The sequence below is a fragment of the Protopterus annectens genome, chromosome 14.part0 (genome assembly GCF_019279795.1).
Source record: "Protopterus annectens isolate FY-2018-M chromosome 14.part0, PAN1.0, whole genome shotgun sequence".
Taxonomy (NCBI): domain Eukaryota; kingdom Metazoa; phylum Chordata; order Ceratodontiformes; family Protopteridae; genus Protopterus; species Protopterus annectens.
The window spans coordinates 46,552,752-46,577,864 of record NC_056748.1 but is presented as its reverse complement, the minus strand read 5'-3'; the positions used below and the strand labels follow the sequence as shown (position 1 = coordinate 46,577,864).

The following is a 25,113-nucleotide window of genomic DNA, read 5'->3' as shown; positions in this document are numbered from 1 at the left end:
AATGCTAGGTCTGGAGCAAGTGTTGGAAGCTAGGTTATGCACAGTGACTCTGGACCCATCTGATGCCCACAGAACTTTGACTTGCATGGACATGAGGGCCAATGACATAGTGCTCTCCACACTGGTCTCGTCAGAGGCCTTGGTCACTCATTCAGTCTTCAGAGGGGACTGCAACTGTGTCCCTCTGACAATAAGTGGACTATCAGCACCAATAAGGTGCTGTCTGGTACTGTATCTTCAGACCCTTTTCTTTTTACAAGGGGGCGCTGGTTCAACATGATTATTGGACGCCATGGTAAGGAAGGACCACCAACACTCCTTTTTGTCTAAAAACTTCTGAAGTGACTCAGCTTTACATATAATAGCACTAGCATTAAAATAAACACCCTGGAGGCAATTGGGCAGGTGATACTCCGAGCCCAGGCAGAACAGACAAGACAGCAGGAGTCCTGGTGAGGGATTAATTTTTGACAGTCTAAACTGAGAAAACAAGTCCAACAACGAACACAAACTACTGAACGAAAAAACAACAAAAGGAACAGTATTCAGTGGTACACTGTAAAAACTCCCAAAGGAACCAACCTGGTCACATGATACTAATTAAATGATTAATTAATCAAATCATTAATTAATCAAAAAAGTATCTTAACTTCAATACGCATGCTATAGAGCATACATCATTTATACCCGGGTATAAATGATGTATTGTCTATAGCATGCGTACTGAAGTTAAGAAGCTTCATTAGATCATTTTTATGGTATTCCCTCTGAGATTTACCCATTTTTGGGATTTGTCTAGGAATGTTAATTGTGTTCCATCATTATTATTATTATTTTCACTGTTTTTATTATAATAGGTTTACGTTAATACTTAACATGGAATCACAGTGTACTTAGTGTGAACACTACGGGAATTCTCTGAAAACATTTGCTGATGGTCCTTTTTTGATTAATGACTTGATTAATCATTTAATTAGTATCATGTGACCAGGTTGGTTCCTTTGGGAGTTTCTACAGTGTACCGCTGAATACTGTTCCTTTTGTTGTTTTTTTGTTCATTGGTTTTAACTTGCATTCTGTATGAAATGTAGTAGACTAGAAGAAAAAATAATCTCCCCAACAGGACTTGTTTTAAGTAGCTTAACCTTTTTGGTCTTTACCATGGCCAGTGATGGCTTGAAGATCTTTATTTACAATTTGTTAACCAGGTAAGTAAGCTGATGTATTGATTCTTTTTAGTCAGGACCTGGGTACAAAGTACAGGCTTAGTGACTCACCTTAGCACTGTACAATGATGAATGTAAATATAAATTATAAATACTAGTGGATACCATCTCAAACAACGATCAGACTTTGAATTCATAATATTTACAATACGTACACATTGGAGAGATGTTCAGTTCCAAAACAAATATTACTTACAATTTGACAGTCAATGGATTTGCAAGTTAATTTCTACAGTGCAAAGTCTAAGACGGATGTTACAATTACAATAATTAACCAGGATCAAGAAAGAAGAACATCTGGCCTCATTCTGTAGGTGTTAAAGATTTTTTTGAATGCTTCCAGTGTTCCCATGTTTTTATTTTTTTTAACCAGGTGGTAGTTTGCTCTATTCAGCAGGTGCTGTATGAAATTTAAATCTTGGTCTTGCTGGTGTGAGACCATCTTCTTAGCAGTTCCAAAGACAGCAGTATTGGTCTCGTATTTGAAGTTTTTTTCATAGGGAGAGTAGTCTAATGCTATAATTTTAAATATAATGCTGTCTATTAGAAAAATAGGTCTACAGCTAATGGAGATACAGTTTATTAGAAATCTATCTCCATTAGCTATACATCCAGTTAACTTAGGAAGCAGCGATGCATATTTAGAATTGCCAGGAAAGCAAATCTAAACCTTTTAATTTTAGCTATTTGATTTTTCTTAGGTTCATAGGTGTGGACTAGGCTAATGGCCCTGGACCCTTTACAAGCCTAGCCCATAAGATTACCCTGGCATCATGCCACCCAACCTTAGTTTCCAGTACCTCTGTCGAGTACAGCCACTGGACTGATCCCCGGGGTGAATTTTCTATTTCCCATCCACTCATCAGGATTTCTCTTGAAGAGAGCCAGTGAGGTGCTCTGTTTGACATGTATGGGAAGTCCATTCCAGAGCATGGGCAGTCTCTGGGTTATGAACCTGTCCCTCCAGCATGTTCTGTTGATTGTGGTAATGAGGTTGAGGTCTCTGGAGCATATAGTGCGGAGGGACTGGGATTTCTTTAGATGTGGCATTTCTAACAGAGCTGGGTCAGACATGGCTTTGTAAGTCAAGCAGAGATCACCTCTAAGTAGCCGATATGAGACAGAGAATAGTTGGGAGTTTTTTTAGTCTGTCCATATAGGACAAGTGTTTAAGGCCTAGGATCCTCTTTGTGAGGTACTTTTGCGGCCTCTCCAGTTGTTGTAGGTGTCTAGTGAGGTACATGCCAAATGGAGCACTGTATTCGATGATTGGCCTAATGAGGGAAGAGTAGAGGGAGACAATGACCTCTTTCTTCCTGGATGCGAAACCCTTAGTAATGAGAGGTACCACATAGAAGGGCTTTCTGACCACAGTGGCAATGTGGTGATCAAAAGAGAGGTTGCTGTCAACCTATGTTCCCAGATCTCTTATAACGTCTTCTGTGATCAGTGGGCTACCATTGAAGTGGTAATTCATGGGAACTGGGTTTTTCCCAAAGGGGATGACTACACATTTTTTGGCATTGCGCTTAAGACCATGGTTCTGACACCAGTCGTTGGTCTCAGTGAGGCCTTTCTGTAGGATGTCAACATCACTTGGGGAGTTAATAATGGCTCCCAACTTGGAATCATCTGCAACCTTTGTCTGCCAGAGTCCCTTCGTGTTGGCCTGGACTTCTGAGAAGTACATGCCACACAGGAGAGGACCCAGGACCAATCCCTGTTGGACTCTACTTGTGACTGGTCAGCAGTCTGACTTGGAGTCAGCTACTTTCACACTGTGGGTTCTATGTGTGAGCCAGTTTGCAACCCACCTAGTGATATAGGGGTTGATGCCTAGCTTAGTGAGTTTTTCTATGATTCCTGAGTGGGGAATGGTATCAAAGGCCTTGGCCAGATCAAGGTAGGCTGTATGAACCACCTTGCCTTCATCCACAGCTCTGGTGACTGACTCAAAGAAGTCGACCAAGTTAAGCAGGCATGATCTATCCTTCACAAAACCAAACTGTGTGGGATCCAGAGTTTGGAGATTCCCTATATCCACCTTTATTAGGTCCATGATGATGTGTTCCATAGCTTTGCATATCAGACTTGTCAGGCTAATGGGACAATAGTTCACAGGCTCTGTAGTCACTCCTCATTTGTGGAGAGGGATGACTTTAGAAGTGCGTCATTTGGTATGGACAAAGCCTAAGGTGAGGCTGTGATTGAACAGGGCACACAGGTGAGGTGCCAGTTCACTCTGTAGTTTATGTAGAACACAACCAGGGATATTGTCAGGTCCCATAGAAGCTGTATTCTTGGCCTTGGACAGTGCTGTTTTAGCCTGTGCAGCAGTAATACTGGGTGCCTAGCACTCTACTGGTATTGTGACTGGCCCTTTGGGGGGGTGTAAAGTTGGCACTCAATCTGTCGGCCCGTATATTGGCAACATCGGTTGGCTCAGTATAGCAGGTACCATGTGCAGTAGCTCAGAGCAAATCTGGGTATTGCAGTGGAGATTTACATAACTATAGAAGGACTTGTGGTTGTCTTTACTATCTGCTGCAATTCTGTTTTCATAGCTAGCTTTAGAGGATTTGATGAGGGATCTCAACTTTTTGTTGAGGCTGATAAGGGAGTTTTTCCAGTCTTGGGACTTCACCTTATTCCGCCTCAGTTTCCTCCTCCTGTTGTAGAGTTTGTTTATGGCAGGAGACCACCAGATTGGCTTCCTTTTTTTGGAGGAGAGCGTCTTGGTTCTACTGGGTATGACGAGATCCATGCGTTTGTGTATGTGTTCGTACAGTGCATTGGTGTATTATTAGGCGGTCATGCAACTATTCTCCATTTGCATGGGTGCCGTGATGTTAGCCACCTGTTTTTTAGGAGCCCAAAGTTAGCTTTGGAGAAGTTTTTCGGGGTTAGGGGGGCGGGAGGGATGTGGATTTCCAAGGTGATTAGTTTGTGTCCGCATCTAACCAGGGAATAGTTGATTATTGGTGTAGAGCAATGGTCGCCCATGTTAGTAATGACCAGGTCAATTATGTTGCTAACTCTAGTGGGGGTAAGAACGAGCTGGTCCAGGGCACTGGAATTAATGAATTCCAGGAAACGGGCAAGTGTATTGATACAGGAGTAGTTTTCCCAGTTAATGGAGGGATAGTTGAAGTTGCCCAGTACGAGAGTGTTAGGTTGGACCCTAATATTCTCCAGGGTGCTTAGGAATGTGAAGTGTGAGTCTTGGGACATGGTTGGGGACCTATAGCAGGCTACGACCTGAATTGCTGTCTTACTCAATGTTAGCTGCACTTGAAGTATCTCTGATGCGTTATGTTGGGCTACCAGTCTGGAGGTGTGTATATCCTTTATGAATATGGAAACACCACTGCCTTTGGAGCTTTGGTCCAAGTTCTGGGGCTGAAAGGTGTGGAAGGAGTTATAGCCTGGTAGTGCAGGGGTGCTTTCTTCTGCCTTGAACCAGGTCTCTGTTACAGCACAAATGTCGATGTTCTCCATTTTAAGGAGTACTTTGAGTGAGTGCATTTTGAGATTTAGCTTTGAGCAGCAGGACCCTCAGATTTCATTTGTTTGTAGCCGTTACGGTGGTAATTTGGTCTTTGGAACACCGCCTAAGAAAGGCACTATAGGGGTGGCAAGAGTCTTGGCCAGTATCCAGAAGCCCAGGGTGACAGATGCAGGCCATCTCTGGCAAAGCATCGAGGTCCGTCAATCATGTCATCCCAGGCAGATATTGGATCCCCTTAGAATGACACCAGAAACTTAGCCAATTGTTGAAATCAATCATTTTATGCTTGTACTGTGGTATAATTCTGGGTCATGGTAGGATGCCTCTCAGGGCTAGGGTCATACCCACCTGGGCTACTTAATCCGAGAGCTCCTCCATGTCTCTTTTCATGTAGTCCAGGGAGGTACATCTCAAGTCATTCACACCCACATGTACAATGACAGAGTCATATTTCTACCTGTTGTTGAGGGACCTAGAGTGCGTGCATTACGTGGCGGATCCTGGTACCTGACAGGCAGCTGACTGTTACATCCTCCTTATTCAACCTAGTGATTGGGACATCAGTATGCCTCACTATCGAGTCACCTATGACAAGTGTGTAGGGCATGCTGCTTTGCCTTAGGGGCTTTGGTTGAGTGACACACTGTTTAGAAAGAGTTGTGTCTTGTGATTAGTGTTGTGTTGTGTTAGCTGAGTGCATGTCTGCCTTGGAGGTCTTTGTTTGGGTAGATTTTTATTGAAGGTGGGTGTGTGGTTTGTGTTTTTATGTGAAGGCAGTGCTGGTGTGTGTTCTAGAGGGCTGTGTGTTCCATGTGATGTGGTGCAAGTGTTAACCTTCTCCTCTTGACCAGCTATTCCAGTCTTGGCTGCATAGTGTGTGGCTTCCAATTTGGATATGTAAGTACATCTCTTGCAAGTCTGAGTGCTGGGAGGTAAGAGGAGAGGTTCGTCAGTGTACATGAGACAGTTGCTACACTGCCTCAGGATACCCATGTTCACCAGGCTAATAGGAGAAAGCACAGGGAATTGACCTTTAGACATGCCTGGAGGGATGGGCATTAAAAATAAGTACTGCAGCTGTTTCCTTGTAGAATGTTTAGTGCTGGTAGTACTTTTGTGTGCTACAATAATTGAGGAGAGAACTAGCAGATCTAAGAGAAAAGTTGAAGAGCAGACTTTGGCAGCACTCAGAAGCTTACAAACAGTCCTGGATACAGCAAATCTGTATCTGGACTAGACTAGTTAGGGGAAAGGTGGGAAACAAGTGCAAATGTGGGCTTTTAAACCAGACAGTTGAGAGATAGAAAAAATGCCCAAATGGCCAATAAACTACAATTTCTGGGCCAGAAACCAGTCCTCTTGTGGTAGATAGGCTACTTAGTGCTTACCCACTCCCACTGATAAGCTAGATGGCTTCCCTAAAAACACAGAAAGGTTTGGGGGGCTCAGAAGCTTACAACCAGTCCTGGATACAGCAACTCTGTATCTGGACCAGACCAGTTACAGGAAAGGCGGGAAACAAAAGCAAATGCGGGCTTTCAAATCAGAAATTTGAAAGAGATGGAAAAACTGCCCAAACAGCCAATAAACTACAATTTCTAGACCAGAAACCACTCTGGCTCAGAAGCTTAGAAACAATCCTGGATACAGCAAATCTGATCTGGACTAGACTAGTTACAGGAAAGGCAGGAAACAAGCTTAGAATTTTTTTAACAGAAAATCAGCTAAAAGAGCACTAAAAACAATTCAAGTGCAGTGTAAGCTAGCACACGAGTGTGTAGCAATATTAAAGCAAATACAATTTAAATAAATGCAATTTAGTTAAACTGTATTCTGAACTGAATTCAATTGTTTTATTCAACTCTGAACAGTTAAAAAGTGTCAAAAAATATACTTATCAGCTGAGAAAGACACTCAGTCAGAACACAAAATTTTAGCAAATGTTTTTTTTCTTTTAGTAAAGTGGAAAGGGAAAAAGGAGAAACGGAAGATAATTCAAGGTTAAGAACCTAAGTGGGTTGGCCTTCTCAAATGTTCTCTCTGTATTAGGTAGAATGAGCTAATGATACTACACTGGGAGGAGTGTCCCACATCAAATTTACAGTAGAGGCGGGCAACTGCAAATCCACCAAGTATAAGAACAAGACACCAATAGCGAGGGAGGGTGGGAAACTATTACAGCTACTAGCTACATTATGTTAGGCAGAAAACACTACAGAAATGTTTATCACAACAGAAAAACAGCAGTGAACCACTAAATGAAAGTTTTAAGCAGATAAAGGAGCAAGGAGACTCTAGAGAATTATTTTGACTGCAAACAAATCAGTTATATGATACACTCCTTGGCAGGAAATCAGAACAAACAGCAGGCCTCTATCCAGACTATGCTACCTGACTAGAACACATAAACCTCACAAAACTGCACAGAAAAGCACAGATACAGCACTCATAAACAGAAAATACAGCTCTCAGTATGAAAAGCAGTTTACAGTTAAGTAATTAAATAAAAATGCAATTACAGTAATGAAATATGTAGCAATGAAATACAGTTAAAACAGTATAAAACAGTACACAAATGCAGTGAAACAGTAAAAGAAAATCTTTAGAACAGTGCAAAATAAAGTAGATTAGCTGTACAGTACAATTATAAGCATTAAGAAGTGCAATTCAATGAAATAAATTTAAGAAATAACTTCTGTTCTTGGAGTCTTAGGGAATTTTTGCTTTGTCCCAGTGATGAATCACCACTCCACAGCTTGGTAAAAACGAGCACAACCCCCTGCAGACACAGAGTTTAAATGGTTTAAATACCAGAGAAGATGAGATTATTACAAGAAAAACTACCTACACCCCCAGAGTAAAAAACAAGTACACAGACTCTCCTTTTTTTTTTTTTTTTAAATAAAGGCATCTTTATAAACTCTCTCAATACAACTGGAATACTCTACCATTAGAAGATGCCGTTACCCATTTCAATAAAACATTCTTTCACATACTGTGGTGGTGGTGCTGTGGTAGCGTTGTCGCCTCACAGTAAGACGTTGTCCTGTTTGATTCTCAGCTAGAGCGTCTTCTGTGTGGAGACATGCAAGAATGGGCGTACCTTTGTTGAAGGTTGTCCATCAGAGCTGGCAACTCGGCACGTAAAAATCTGCTGCCAATCATTAGCGGAGTTCCGCTGTGGTGATCCCTAACCGGGAAAAGCCGAAAGACACACACAATTCTTTCACATACTAAATGAGCTAGCTCCCATAAGAACAAAAAGAACCAACAGTAACCCTACTGCATGGCTCAGCAAAGAAATCAAACAGCTCATGTTAACTCATTCACTCCAATGGAGCTCAGGAAGTTTGCACTGCGACTTCCAGTGGGCGGAACCCAAGCCTTTTGACAGAATCAAATTATGTCCTTACATTTCAAACAAATGTTCATACCTCTGGAACCACAGGGGTCATGAAAGTATAAATGGCAAACCATTTTTTATAGTGGTAGTATTATTTAGGTTCTATGTCTTAAACTGAATTTTGTAAGTCCCAGTAAACAAAGCAACTATTACGTTTGTAATATTTTGTAAACAACTGACAATATTCTCAGCAACCACTCAAGTTACATATACTGGAAGCAGCATTTTATTCATCTAGCTAAGAGCTTTCATATGAGCCAGAGGAGTCCTGTCTGTGTTACTTGGTTGTTGAGATACTTAGAAAAATATGAAAATTATGTCTATATAAATTAATATCATAAAAAAAACAGTTAATATCTCTTTGCCTGCACTAGACAGAGGTCAAATATTAATGCAGTTGAGTTTGCCATTGTGTAAGCTTTAAGATGAAGTATTTTAAAACCTTGCACATAGCATGCTTTTGGAATTATTGATGGAAATATGAACAAGTAATATTTGACACCTAAAAGCATCAGTAGGCGCTAACTGCAGATGCACCTGGAGGCATCACTCTGATGTAATGAGTTAAATAGAGACAAAACCTGGAGAACATGGTACAAAGATAGAATACAACAAAAATGGCAAATTTTTAGACAACTTTGAAAGTGATGTAAACGGGACAAACTAGAGAAAACTGCATTCCTTCATTCACTTCAAGAAAATTACCACCACAATCCCAAGCAATTCTGGACAACCATAAACCCTAATATACCCTGGGCAAATCACCACCCCATTTCCTACCACAAACGACACAGACCCCATAGCCACCCAATTCAACACACACTTCAATCTGTCCTTGCTCTCTACTAAACTCTAATCCACTCTCCTCTCTCTCTCTATCCCCGCCAACAATACTCACAATGCCCTCTCTTTTTTTCCACCAAATACCTTCCTCGACTATGAATTACCTTTAAAAACTGAAAACCACTGTGCCAGCTGTTGACAAACTCCCAGCCAAGTACTTTACGTTAGTTGCCATTGTCCTGCATACCCCACCTCAATACTCAAATAGATCACAGAAAACTATGTACCCAATATCTGGAAAAAGTCGCATATTATACCACTTCACAAAGATGGATCAGTCACAGACCTTTCCAACTACTGCCTCACTGCAATTCTCTCCTCTGTCCAAAATCTTAGAAAGATGCATACACTCCCAAATCCCTAACCCACCTTGTAAACAAACTAATCTTCCCCACATGACATCTCTTTCAGCCATACCACAGCACAACAGCAGCTCTGCTTAGTCTCTCAGAAACCATAAATGCCAAAAGAAGCAACTGTAACGTAGTACCCATTCTGTTGTTGGATCTGTCAAAAGCATTTGACGCAGTATTCCACCAACTCCTAAACAATGAAATATCTTCCTTATCACTGTCTCTTTCAACTGTTACTTGGTTCTGCAGCTACCAGCTCTCTACCAGACAACAGGCCATAATGTGAAATCAGAACCTATCTCCCTTCCTCCCTAATTCCACTGGTGTACCACAAGAGTTCATTCTAGGACAAGTACTTTTCAATATTTTCGCAAACCACCTGCACAAAGCTAGCAAACCTGCCAACATAGTACAAATATGCCAATGTTGCCACCATCATCTGCTCTGCCTCAACCCTTCCACTACTTCAACAGATGACTCAAGACTCCTTCACTTGGACAGAATTATGGCTAAAGGCCCATCTGCTAATCCTAAATGAAAAAGAATCAAAATTAATGCTTTTCACACACAGATCTCTTTCAACAACCTGTACACCCTTTAATATTACTTCAACACCACAACAGAAACTGTAACAAATGCCAAACTACTAGGGATTATAAAAGACAACCTAAAGTCTGACCTGCACATCATCCAGGCCATCAAGAAAACTCAGTGAAAAACGGGCTTCCTCTACTGAAACAAACAGTTCCTCACAGACTCGTCAAGAAAATAACTGAGCATCATTCCTGTCTTCTCCCCTCCTCTTCTCTATGCATCACCCATGTTAACCAACATTCAAACCGCTCTATTAAATAAATTTGAGACGAGCTTTAACAAAATAACCAAGTTTACCACTAATGCTTCCTACCATACACACCACTGCTTACCACTAATGCATCCTACTGTACACAGCACTACTTAACACTAAAGCAGCGCAACTGGGTAGAACTATCTAATCACCTTACATTCACTTAACTTTAAATTATCTGCAAAATAGTACACAAACTACATTCACAAAAAGAAGCCCAATGAGAGCCAAACTTGTAAAATAACCAAAGCCAGGATAGACTGAAGAATAATTCCACTTTAATACCAAATTCCACAAAACTTAGCGCTTTCACCATAAAACATATGGCTTCATCAGAGTCAGTGGAAAATCTAAAATCATTCATATAAGTAGTTACATCATCTAGCAACAACCAATCAGCTTCCTTAATACATTAGTAAATAATTGATCATTTTAATTAAAATGAAATTTCTCACTAAACTATTCCAGCTGCTTTAAGAACATATATAGTATGTAAAAATGTATATATAAATAAAACTCTTAATACACTTAAAACCCAATAAATGTTATATATATATATTAATATACTAATATACCTATATCAACCTATACATTTATATAATACTAAATACAAATATATATATGTATGTATGTTTACTATTTAAATAAATAAATATTCAACATCTATACACATTACTTCACTCACCTTTCAAAATAATTTATAAGGATAATAAATAATTATGTGTAATTATGTTGGCCACTACAATACTTATAATAGAAACAATTATTGTATAGTAAAGCTACATGTTAAAAATACTGTGTTGTGTTAATTAATAGTATAACTCCTTGACTTCAAATAGGGAAAAATGGATATACTATCATTAATACCTGGGTATTGGGTGGCATTTAATCTAATTTGCCAAGCTGTTTCCAACATGTCAACCTTCAGCTTGTCATCACCTCCTCTTATGTCGGGCATAACTCGACCCAACACAAAGAAAATAAACTTTTTAAAGTTTGGACAAACTGTGGTGTGCATATATAAGGCATTGAGGGTGTACTTATTCCTAATAGCTCTAAGGTGTTCAGCAATTCTTTCTTTCAGTTACCTCACCATCTTTCCCACATAAAAAGCCGGGCATGATGTACAACTAGCTAGATATACTACCATTGTTGAGTTACAACAACATCTTCCTGGACAGGGAACAGACCTACTGTAACCCGCAATTACTACATAGGGCCCCTCATTGATGTATCTACAAATCCTACATGCCCCACATTTGTACATCCTTGAGTAACCTTTACTAACCGGTGTTTGCTCCAAAATATTTTTAATATTGTTTCCTTTACTAAAGACAACCCTTAACATGTCACCCAAAATTTCTTCTGTGTTGGAACTAAAACTAAGTTCCCAAACCATCCGCATAGTTTCCACAATAAATGGTGTCTGATAATTAAACTTCAAAATCATTGCACTATTCTTAACTCCTTGGTTAACTTCCCTTTGTACTATATTTCCACTTCTTAATATGGGAGGAAACTGGCTAGCTCTTTTTGTTTTTATTTCTCTTTTGATATTAATCAAAAGTTTGAGGATAACCTCTCTCTAAAAACATACCTACTAATTTGTAAAGTTCTTCAAAAAATCTCATTGTCACTAACCAAATGTGACAATCTCACCATTTGGCCCTTGACTACACTCTTCTTCTGATGGTAGGGATGACTACTTCTATAATGTAACAAATAATTACTATGTCTTTTTTCTGAATATAGTACTTTGCATCCCCTCATTAGTTTTTAACAAGTGTATGTCAAGAAAGTCTATGTTGTTCTCATTCCAAGTACTAGTAAATATGAAGAAGCTGGTAGTTGAATTTAAATAATCTATAAATTCTGTGGCTTCAAATTCACTTCCCTTCCAAAGAATCAGTATGTCATCCATGAATCGACTATACAACAGTATCTTTTCCATAAACCTGGAACCGAAAATGAAAACCTCTTCCCAGTGTAATAGTAGAAGGTTAGCAAACCCTGGGGCACACTTTGCCCCCATAACTACGCCTGACACTTGCCGAAAAATTTCCCCTTCAAACGTAAAGAAGTTATTACTTAAAATTAACTCCATTAAAACAACTAAAAGGTTAACTTATCCTCCTTCTAATCTACCATGTTTATTTAAACTTTCCCTGAAATACTGCAGTCCTTCCACATGGGGGATAATTGAAAACAGATTAATAACATCAATGGTGAGAAAGGATCCTGTAAAGGTATTATTAACGTCCCTCAAATGTTCTAAACAATTCAAAGAGTCTTTAATTATGTGATCTACAACCGAAATGATCCCCTGAATATCCTTGTCCACAAAAGATGCTAAAGGTTCCGTTTTTGAGCCCTTGGCCACTACAATAGGTTTAAAAGGGGGATTCTCTATACATCTGTGCACCTTAGGGATCCCAAACAACACCAGTGTCACCGGGTGTTCCACATTCAAAAAATCAAATTCACCTTCATTTAATTCTCCTTGAAAAAGTGCATCTAAGTAGTTACATCTAGCAACAACCAATCAGCTTCCTTAATACATTTGTAAATAATTGATCATTTTAATTAAACTGAAATTTCTCACTAAACTATTCCAGCTGCTTTAAGAACAACACATACATTACATAAAAATGTATATATAAATAAAACTCTTTTATACACTTTTATACCCCCGACACACAAGGAAGTATTGATGTTTGAAAAATTATTCATCAGTGAAGCTAGGAGGGGGTTGAATAATAATGGAAGGCTCATGGATCATGACAATTTAAGTATTGAGGAAAGAAAAATACTTTTTGAGTTAGCTAATAACCATGAGGTGAGAATAATGAAGTCTGATAAGGGGGGAGGGGTACTTATCATGGCACATTTTGATTATGTTGCTAAAATGCATGAAATTTTAAGTGACACACTTGCATACCAGACTGCATCGCTCAATGAAATGCATATAGCTTACCATAAGATTGACTTGTTTTTGTTAGATACACTTTTTCAAGGAGAAATAAATGAAGGTGAATTTGATTTTTTGAATGTGAAACACCCGGTGACACCGGTGTTGTTTGGGATCCCTAAGGTGCACAAATGTATAGAGAAGCCCCCTTTTAGGCCTATTGTAGCGGCCAAGGGCTCGAAAACGGAACCTTTAGCATCTTTGTGGACAAGGATATTCAGGGGATCATTTTGGGTGTAGACCACATAATTAAAGACTCTTGGAATTGTTTAGAACGTTTGAGGGACGTTAATGATACCTTTACAGGGTCCTTTCTCACCATTGATGTTATTAATCTGTTTTCAATTATCCCCCATGTGGAAGGACTGGAGTATTTCAAGGAAAGTTTAAATAAACATGGTAGGTTAGAAGGAGGAAAAGTTAACCTTTTAGTTGCTCTAATGGAGTTAATTTTAAGTAATAACTTCTTGACGTTTGAAGGGGAAATTTTTCGGCAAGTGTCAGGCGTAGCTATGGGGGCGAAGTGTGCCCCAGGGTTTACTAACCTTCTACTATTACACTGGGAAGAGGTTTTCATTTTCGGTTCCAGGCTTATGGAAAAGATACTGTTGTATAGTCGATTCCTGGATGACATACTGATTCTTTGGAAGGGTAGTGAATTTGAAGCCACAGAATTTATAGATTATTTAAATTCAACTACCAGCTTCTTCAAATTTACTAGTACTTGGAATGAGAACAACATAGACTTTCTTGACATAGACTTGTTAAAAACTAATGAGGGGATGCAAAGTACTATATTCAGAAAAAAGACATAGTAATTCCTGGTTACATTATAGAAGTAGTCATCCCTATCATCAGAAGAAGAGTGTAGTCAAGGGCCAAATGGTGAGACTGTCACATTTGGTTAGTGACAGAGATTTTTGAAGAAGAACTTTACAAATTAGTAGGTATGTTTTTAGAGAGAGGTTATCCTCAAACTTTTGATTAATATCAAAAGAGAAATAAAAACAAAAAGAGCTAGCCAGTTTCCTCCCATATTAAGAGGTGGAAATGTAGTACAAAGGGAAGTTAACCAAGGAGTTAAGAATAGTGCAATGATTTTAAAGTTTAATTATCAGACACCATTTATTGTGGACACTATGCGGAGGATTTGGGAACTTAGTTTTAGTTCCAACACAAACAAAATTTTGGGTGACATGTTAAGGGTTGTCTTTAGTAAGGGAAACAATATTAAAAATATTTTGGAGCTAACACCGGTTAGTAAAGGTTACTCAAGGATGTACAAATGTGGGGCATGTAGGATTTGTAGATACATCAATGAGGGGCCCTATGTAGTAATTGCGGGTTACAATAGGTCTGTTCCCTGTCCAGGAAGATGTTGTTGTAACTCAACAATGGTAGTATATCTAGCTAGTTGTACATCATGCCCAGCTTTTTATGTGGGAAAGACTATGAGGAAACTGAAAGAAAGAATTGCAGAACACCTTAGAGCTACTAGAAATAAGGACATCCTCAATGCCCTATATATTCACATAAGAGGAGGTGATGACAAGCTGAAGGTTGACATGTTGGAAACAGCTTGGCAAATTAGATTATATGCCACCCAATACCCGGGTATTAATGATAGTATATCCATTTTTCCCTATTTGAAGTCAATGAGTTATACTATTAATTAACACAACACAGTATTTTTAACATGTAGCTTTACTATACAATAATTGTTTCTATTATAAGTATTGTAGTGGCCAGCATAATTACACATAATTTATTATCATTATAAATTATTTTGAAAGGCGAGTGAAGTAATGTGTATAGATGTTGAATATTTATTTATATAATAAACATACATACATATATATATATTTGTATTTAGTATTATATAAATGCATAGGTTGATATAGGTATATTAGTATATTAATATAACATTTATTGAGTTTTAAGTGTATTAAGAGTTTTATTTATATATACATTTTTACATAATATATGTGTTGTTCTTAAAGCAGCTGGAATAGTTTAGTGAGAAATTTCATTTTAATTAAAATGATCAATTATTTACTAATGTATTAAGGAAGCTGATTGGTTGTTGCTAGATGATGTAACTACTTATATGAATGATTTTAGATTTTCCACTGACTCTGATGAAGCCATATGTTTTATGGTGAAAGCGCTAAGTTGTGTGGAATTTGGTATTAAAGTGGAATTATTCTTTAGTCTATCCTAGCTTTGGTTTTAGTACACAAACCACACACATGCCTTTTTCTACAAAATATTCTCAAGCACTACTCCCCACAAAACATTCTCAAGCACTACTCCCCACTATGTTAACTTTGCTTAGGTAATCTGATCCTATGCAATACAGCTCGAGACTCACTCACCCTATGTCACCAGACAATGGAACTCCCTAACAATCCAACTAAAACAGGACAGCTGTGCATCCAGCTTTAAGCACAACCTAACCACCACCTAGACTCCTCCAGTCTCCACTCTTGTTCACACCCTGAATGACACACACTCCACTCTCTCTCTCTCATTTGCTCTCAGATCTATATACTCTCCCTGACCCCCAGCTTTCAACCTTTTTGAATAAATGTAAATCAACCCATCTATATTTATAACTGTATACTACTGGCTTTTCATTCTGCCTTTGTAAGTGAAATTTGTATATTGCTGTCTAAGTAAATGCAACCTGTTTATTACTGTATAACACTTCTATGGACATCAACTTTTATTAACCTAATGGATTATTCTAAAACCCCATTTCTACTGTTAAGAAGCAGATTCTTTTTTCTTTGTAATTTTTTGTAACTTTAATGGAGCTTTTCTCACTGGGCCTCTGCTGAAAATTGACTTGAGTGCCCAGTTGGACCATCCTAGTAAAGAAAAGGCAATAAATAAATAAACAAGATAACTAAATGCCACACTGACGCATCAGGAGTTCTTAGGTTCTATTCCTGTGAACAGATCCTGCATTTTCAGAAAGCAACTGTTGCCAATCTTGTGGAAGTACAGGCACCTGGAAACTGTGGCACAGAATTCACATGGATGGGTTCTGCTTAAAGGAATTGTTTATCATTGCACAAACAGGTGTACAAAAAACTGGAATTTGTATAGTTTCATAGTGGGGTCAAGGTCTGCAATGGGCAAGTACAATATTTTTATGTCGTACAAATTTGCTCATCTTGTTTTGCCAAGATAACAAAAAAGAAAATGAATGAATGAACAATGGCCAACAGGCAGAGAAAAAGTTGGCTAAAAATAATCATTTCATCAACATTTCACAAAATGGAATACATCTGTAACTGGCAAATGTGGCCGAAAACGCATGAAAATGACACAGTAACCAGTTCATCTTCTACAAGAATTTTTGATATCTGCTCTGCTAAGTGTGCACACACACACACACACACACACACACACACACACACACACACACACAGAGAGACTCCTGTTATGTGCACTGTGGTTGCAAAGGACACGGTGCTTTGCACAAGATGCTGCATTTAATGTCTGAACAGGGACAGCACATGCTAAACCATAAGCTCTCCATAACCCAGAGAAACCAACATCTGCCACATCTCCTGAGGGTGTTCCCAGGTGACAGTTTTCTGTACTCTCCCTTACTTCACATGTAACCCTGATCTGCACTGAAGGACTCCACAGAAATCACATGCAAGGATGCTGTGAAAATAAGTGACTGAATTAACTCCATCATTAAAAAAATTAATGCATAAAATAAAGATATGTGAAAAACTAACTACTGATATTAACAGTATTAAGAAACCAAGTACTTTCCAAAGGGAAAACACGCTGAACCTTTGAGAATGGGAACATCTAAATTCATTCATGGTTTCACAAAACTGTACAGTGCAATACTAGAAAGCAAATGAGCCACTACATAAACATACAAACTAGAGCAAGTAAAAAAAAAAAAAAATACAAAAACTGTAATACCTGTGGGAGCAGAATGCCAAGTAGCACTCCAGCCATGATAGTGTAGTGATCGATAAACCACAGAAAGACTGCATCGGTGCACCCCCTTACATAAATGATTTCATCTACAGTGATGCGCTGTCAAGAGCAAAACAAAAATACTGTCACTGCTAGACAGAAAAAAAATTGTTATATAATTCAGATAAGTACAATCTTACACACAAAAACAGGTCAAACCAATCACTGAATAACAGCGTGGAAAGAAAACACAAAAGTACACAGGACATGTCAAATATTCTGCAACCATACCAATTACTTTTGCTCCATCTTTTTTTTTTCTTTTTTAAGAAACATCTTTATTAAATTATCACTTATGACATAGGCAATCATACATTTATATAAATGAAAACAAACCATATTGGCATATTTTCAGTTACAAACACTATACATCACTACTAATCTATCATTGTCAGTCAGACATTACATACTTTATTCAAATCCTGCCTTGCCTTAAACCTCATTCCTCCTCCAAAACATTGTTCTACATGGACTGTTCCCACAATTCCCATCTATGTAATTTGATCCTACCCTTTTCTAATGGTCCCAGTTGTTTTATCTCTGTTACGATACTGACTACTTCTAGTCCACTTGGCTGAGACTTTCATTTCCATTTTCTATTAACTGCTTTTTGGCAGCACCAGAATTAAACTCAGCAAAGCCTTACTATGTCTAGACAATTCTGATTCTATAAACACAGCTCAAAAAAATTATTTTCTTAGTTACACCAATCTCCTGACCCAGTATTGCTGATATAGTATTCTGCACAGAATTTTTAAAGTCTGCCAACTCATTACACTCCCAAAAAATATGTTCCCAATTACCTCTTTCTTCCACATCACACCTCCAACATTTCAATCTACTCGATGAAAATTTATTTGGAGTCTGCTTGAGGTATAAAAGTACCTAAAGCAAACACTTCCAAGCAAAGATACTAAACCTACTAGATTTTGCTGCATATATGGCAGCCATACATATATCTCCCCCATTATTTCTTTGTGAATTGCTTATCCAATCTCTCTTCCCAATCTTTCCTAACCTCCAGATTGTATAGTCTTTATGCAATACTTTTCATGCCCTTCTAATTATCCCTTTTTTAACAGCAGCTTCAGTTCTAGATTCTAAGACCTCTATCAGTGTGGTTGTTCACTTAGGATCCCCCTATTTCTTTCGCTTTGCCTATACTCAGGTTTCAATCCTTAATAGAGAAGGCAATATCTAGCCTGCAGTCCAGATGAGTTCTTGGCTTCTTCTCACTCTATTACCTTTCCCAACACCTTGGTTCCTTTGCCAGTTTTCTCCAGTAAATTCCAGCCACCTCTTGCCTATTCTCTGTACCCCTAACTGCAGCCATCCCTATAGGTAGAATCCCACTTCTCCATCCCTATATTAGCTTAGTTCTTAGAATACTTTCTGCTCCTTTAGGAACATAATATTCTGTATGGTTTTTATTCTCCTTAAGGATCTGAATCCAAAATCCCAGTCTCTCTTAGTTCTTAAGCTTCACCACCTGTTTCTTCATTGTCCATTTCCACTTCGAACTACAGCATTCTGCTTGTGCTATGTATAGGAGCCTTAACTATGTAGCTATGAAATACTCATTCAAATCAGGTAACCCTAAACCACCTTCTTCTATTTGAAGGATCAACTTATTCCACTTGACTCCTGCCCCCTTTCCCTCCCAGATAAAATCCTTCAACTCTATTAATTTCTATCCACAACTTCTCCTCTAGTTGATAAAAACTATGCATGATCTGTGTATGAAACTAAAGGGACTAAAACATTTTCACTGCTTGTATCTTGCTAGCCATATCCACATAACACAGCTTCCGATTTCTCAGTTTTTGTTACATCTTTTTAGTCTCTTCCCACACATCCTTACCTGCCACAACAGAATCCTTTTTAATCCATACTCCTAAGTACTTAATTTTATCACGTCCCCATAAATATGAGTATTGAACCAATTCATGTGTGGGTACACAGTTTACAGCTATTGCCTTTGTTTTATCTTCATTAATTTTGTATTCTGAAAAGACTTGAAAATGTCTCAGAATGTTCCACAACACTGAAATGTCCTTTTCTGGCTTTATCAGGTATGAAATACCATTTGCAAGTAAAGCCAACTTTTCTTGACTATCATACTAATTATACCCATGAACTTCCAAGTCGCTTATCTTCTTCTTCTTTCGGCTTTTCCCGGTTAGGGGTCGCCACAGCGGATCATCTGTCCGCTCATGATTGGCAGTGGAGTTTTACGGTGTCGAGTTGCCAGCCTGGCGCCCAACCTTCCACAGAAGGCACACCCACACCTAGGGCCAATTCAGAGTATCCAATCCATCTACAGCATGTCTTTGGGATGTGGGAGGAAACTGGAGCACCCGGAGGAAACCCACGTGACCACAGGGACAACATACAGACTCCGCACAGAAGGCACCCCAGCCGAGAATCGAACTGGAGAACCTCTTGCTGTGAGGCAGCAACGCTAACAACTGCTCCGAGTCACTTATATTCTTTGTTAATGGTTCTATATATAACAAAAACATCAAAGAGGAAAGAGAACACCCCTGCCTGTTTCCTCTGCATAAAACACAGCTCATCAGAGAGGAACCTCCCCACTTTAATTTTCACCTTCAATCCCTCATACAGCCTCCTAATTAATCATATAATTTTGCCAGTGAATGCAAATGCTTTCCTTGTCCTACTCAAAATCCAAGCTTACTCTGTCAAATGCTTACAATACATCAAGACTCACCAACAGTGGTATTTTCTTACATTCTGCTTCCCTCTGGATCATCACGGTTTTATTAATGTTGTCAAATGTTTGCCTTCCCTCCACAAAACCACACAGATCCTCTATCAATTTTGGCATCACATTCTCCATTCCTTTAGCCATTAAGCATGGTTTAGAATCAAAATGGTTCTATATGAAGCTGGATCGGAAGGGTCTTTACCATCTTTAGGTATTACAGCCACCCCAACATTTTTCTAGGATGTTTGTGCTTCCCCTCCTTTTAAAATACTGTTACACAAAACCTTCCAGATCTTTACTAATTTCTTACTTTCTAGCTCCCAAACTTCCACAGGAATACCATCTAATCATGGGGACTTTGCTGTAGATTGGTTATACATCACCAGTTTTACCTCATTGTCTCCTATCCTATTAGCAATTGAGCCTCATCCACCTCAAACCTTGGCATATCCAACTCTTCCAGAAACATTTCCATTTGTACTTTTTTTTGACTTCCATATTTTTCTCCTTTATACAGATTTTCATAAAATGTCCAAAGTATTTCTAATACCTGTACAGGATTTCTGGTTATTTTTCTTGTTACAGCCTCCCTAAGCTTGGCAACGACCCATTCTACTTTCTGCTGTCTGAGCCGTTGTGCTAATAGTTTTTCTGCTCTGGTGTTGTTATAAAAAACAGTTGCTTAACAGCAATCTTTTTAAACTCATGCATATTATTAAGGTAATCCCTTGTTTTCTCTATAGCACTCCACAACTGATCCTTTTCTTGTTCTGTTAGATGTCCCTATTCTGTAATACTTTAACCTTTGTCAGTCCCTCTAAATAATTATTGCTTCTTAACCATCTCTCTCTTTCTTTTATTTCTACCCCATTTTTAAACTCTTTCATTTTATCCCACTCCCTAGCTACATTTTCATTAGAAAGTTCTATCTTCCCTAACAACTCTCAAATATTTTCCACTACTCATGCCTTACATTCCTCTCTTTTTAACAGATAGGTGGGGAAACGCCAGTGTCTCATTGTTAATTCACTCTCTTGCATTTTGTTTTAGTTACTATTGGCATATGATTTGAAATAGTTACTGGATGCATACCAAAACATTTAATTAAATGCATATGTTCCCATGAAATATAATTTCTGACTAGCTTACCACAGTTTTTGTAACTTGGGAATGATATGTAAATTCTTTCTGAGCTTCTACTATTGAATTCACATCTTCCAAACCAAATATTTTCATAAATTTCTTCAAAAATCTATCCTCTTTTGTTATATTTTCCCCCTCTGAGCCGACCAGATACATCCTCACTGTTGCAAATTAAATTCCAGTCTCCAATGCTCCCTGCCTAAAACTGATTTCTCCCAGAATTTTCTTAAGTTCCATTTTAGTTGCTTTACGTGGAATATAAATACATGCCAGTGTCATGCTCCGCCCTTGCCAGTAGGCCCTTAGTACTACAAATCTACCATTATCTTTTTCCTGTTATATCACTACTTGAGCTCATCTCAATTAATATAAGCAGTCCCTTTTTCATTTGTCCCAGATATTCTTCTGAATAGTGATCCTGAAATCCTTTCTTTATCAAATGCACAAGCTGAGTTCTTTACAAATGTGTCTCCTCTATCATAGCGATTTTGCAATCTAGATTTTTTAATACACTTGTCCAATATGCACAAAAGGAGTTCCTAGCTGTGTAAATGGAGCATGAAGCCAACACCATAAGATAAATAATCCACTCAAAACAACCAACGTTCCAACCGTAGGCAGAAAGTAGAAAATAATTCTAATAGTAGGTTCAAAAAACAGCTTTATTCTCTTCCAAACAGCTTAAAATTCAAAAGGTTAGTGCTTTCGTGGTTGTATCACACCACTTCATCAGACCATAAAAAGCTGTTAACATTAGTTAATATAGCATTTCATAAAATCAATCATCCTATCACTGCACTAATTAGCAACTTAAAGAAGCAGAAACATATATACCATTACTAGCATCAACATGTCTAATATTCATAATGAAACTTTATATAAATGTTGCTCAACATACTTAAATGTCACAAAAAATATATGCAAACATTTATTGAAAACAAGCCATATTATGTAAAAAATGTAAAAGATACATATCTAGACATACACATACATATATATATATATATATATATATATATATAGATCTATATCAGAACATCGAAGTTTCAAAACTTGGAATATTCTAATATCGACCCATTTTGAGCAAACGCTAAAAATAGCGAAGCTGCAGAACACCAAATTCTTTCCTAGGGAAACAATTCGGCTGGACGGTTCTGTGGCTTCGCTATGTTCAGCGCTGTGGTGGAAAGTTACAGGTCGGGTTCAGGTAAGTGTGCAATTGTGTGGTCATTAGGGTTAGGGCGCGGGTTAGGTGAGTGTGCGATAGTGACGGACCTTAGGGTTTGGGTTAAGGTAAGTGGATAGATAGTGTATGTACAGTTTAGTGTAGGGTAGTTGTAGGATTATAGGTGTATGTGCGTGGATTAATGTTTTTTAGGTGTGCTTGTGTTGTGTGCGTGTGTTTCGGAATAGCAAATTTTTTCCCCAAGGAAAAAATTTGCTGTTCTGAATGTTCGATACTATGTGGTTTAGATACTTTAGGTTCGATGAAATAGCGTTCGCTATTTTCATCTTTCGATAGCGTGATATAAACACACACACACACACATATATATATATGTGTGTGTGTGTGTGTGTGTGTGTGTGTGTATGAACAATTAAAATATCAAACACTTATCCCCTGAGAATAAATAAATAAATTATATTATGTAATATCCAGTTTGTGTACAAACATTCATATACATGAAACATTGCTATTCATCTAGAAGGACTTCTACTTTTTAAAATGGGTTTCAGAGGTATTCTGTCATTTAGTCCTTTGCCCCTGTCTGCCCTCAGTCTAATGATCCATCTAGTCTCTGAAGTTTCAGTGCGATTTAACTCGCCCCCTCTTTCATTCTCAAATACTTGTTCCAGTACCTGAAACTTAAATGCCTGTGATGGATCAGTAAGGGAGACATGTTTCGCCAGGGCATTAGTAATAACACATTTCCTAATGTTTAACAAATGTTCACGTATACGAAACCTCAACTTCCTGTTGGTTTTTCCAACATAAAAAGATGAACATACCTCACAAACTGCCAAATATATCACATTCTTGCTATTGCAGTTCGCTTTTACCTTGAAAGTAAACATCTTTTGCATGTCTGGATGAAAAAAAGTGTTATTCTGTGCTATAAATGGGCACGGATTACATTTCTTACAGGCTACAGTACCCATTGCACCTTCATACTGCCCCTTAGATTCATGTTGATAACACAGCATTCTTTTTAAAAACTTTTTGTTTTTTAAAAAGGAAGCTTGGTCAATCACCTACCAATTCCTTAATTGCTGGATCTTGTGTTAGGACTGGCCAATACTTCCTAACCATATCCGTTACAACATCAGCATTGCTGGAGTAGTATGTGAGTACTTTTACTACCTGCCCCATATTTCCTCTTAAGCAAGTTAGACCAAGATTTCATGACAACAATATACATGATGGCACAGAGTTAACAGATACTTCTAATACAAACTGTTCTTTATCCAAAAAAAACAAAAACAAAAAAAGGTAAAGCTCTGACACTGCCGCTTTTAGCAAAGACTCTGTTGTAAAATAGTAAAATCCTAAGCCAGATTAAGTGAACAGCCCTGGTCCAGATAATGTCCCAGGCATACCTATCAACTGTCAAGATTTTCTGGGAATATCCAGATTTTATGGCAAATGACTGGCAAATCATTGAGAATGGAAGTCAGAAAATAATGACAGGTGTTTGAGTTTCAGGCTTCACACTCTTCAGAAAATTCATGCTAATGGAAAATCTGTTATTCTACCAACTTTTCAAGTTTCTAAGAGCAATATTTAAAAATAGTCCCTATTTTTAGTCATTTGACCCCCCACCCCCATTATTTATGGCTTTGTCCAGATTTGGTGTTCTAAGAAGTTCTAAGAAGTTCTAAGAAGTTGAGAGGTATGGTCCCAGGGTGTTTCCTTGTTAAAATTAAGGCCATCACCTCACCCTATTTAACACCCTTATTCAGTAGATTTTTATTAGACTGTTTTACACTAGCAGCATGGAAATGAACAAATCCAGCAGCAATTCTTAAGGGTTGCACTGCAGACAAAAATCAATGGAAATCTTCTGGCAATACAGACCAACTGTGTGATTTGTTCCAACATGGTTTTGCCAGAAACAGATCCACTTTTACTAATACGGCAGAGTTTTACAATCCAGTTAGCATTGATTTACATGAGGGACTAGGGGTGTGTGTCAAATACCCAGATCATTCTAAACTGTTTTGCAATATTCCTTACCAAAATTACCGACTCTCAGGAAAACTGTAGAAATCCATATATTATTAAGTAGATTGCTACTTGGCTTTATAATACAAAACAGAGTCAAGATTATAAACCATTTTTATGACTGGCCTAATGTCACCACAGATGTACCCCAGTGCTCCATGCTGGGACCTATTTTGTTCAACATTGTTGTTTTATTATTACCATCTTGTAACTTCTGCTGGATTTCAAAACTCACAGATAGGGATCCCACTTATTAGCCAAAAAGATGGGATTGTTAATAGTTATTTCAATCGTTTTTGTTTGTTTATGAACTTTGGCCTAAATATCAGTTGCAATAAAAAGAATTGTGTTTTTTGGCAGATGTGATCAGACGATAAAGATCACTGTTGCATTGTGATGAGTTGCCTCAGCTCTTGGAATTTAAATATCTTAATTAGAATTAGTCTATAATTTAAGGCAAACACTCAATTTGTGAAAAGTAAAGCCATGGGAATATCTCGATTAATACAAATTTTTTTGTAGTTGCACAAGACCAGTACTGCAGTACAATTCAAGATTTTGCATTTATTCAGTGAGTGATATAGAGAGTAAATTCACTGAAAAAAAAAAGATTTATTCATCTCTCTTAAAATGTACCTTTTGAACTAACAGAACTTGATTCAACAAGTTACAAGCATTTGCAAGGGAAGTTATGATTCCAAAGACAAAGGGACAGAGGTTTCATATACTCATTGAACAGCTACAGAAATGTATTATCCAAATCGAATAAGTTGCCTATAGAGATAAGAAAAGGCAACTCATTACCCATCCCAAGTGTACAGACTTCATAAAACCGTGTAAATCTGGTCTGTTCAATCACTTTG

At 38.0% G+C, this 25,113-nt stretch overlaps 1 protein-coding gene across 1 annotated transcript in view; it reads right to left on the bottom strand.

Annotated features, from left to right (window-relative positions):
• TSPAN15 (tetraspanin 15) overlaps window positions 1-25,113 on the bottom strand; it is a 489,817-nt gene that overhangs the window by 16,505 nt on the left and 448,199 nt on the right. Inside the window, exon 7 of the mRNA XM_044055759.1 lies at window positions 17,100-17,216. Within this exon, the coding sequence (XP_043911694.1) occupies window positions 17,100-17,216 (117 nt within the window). The remainder of the gene's footprint in view (window positions 1-17,099; window positions 17,217-25,113) is intronic.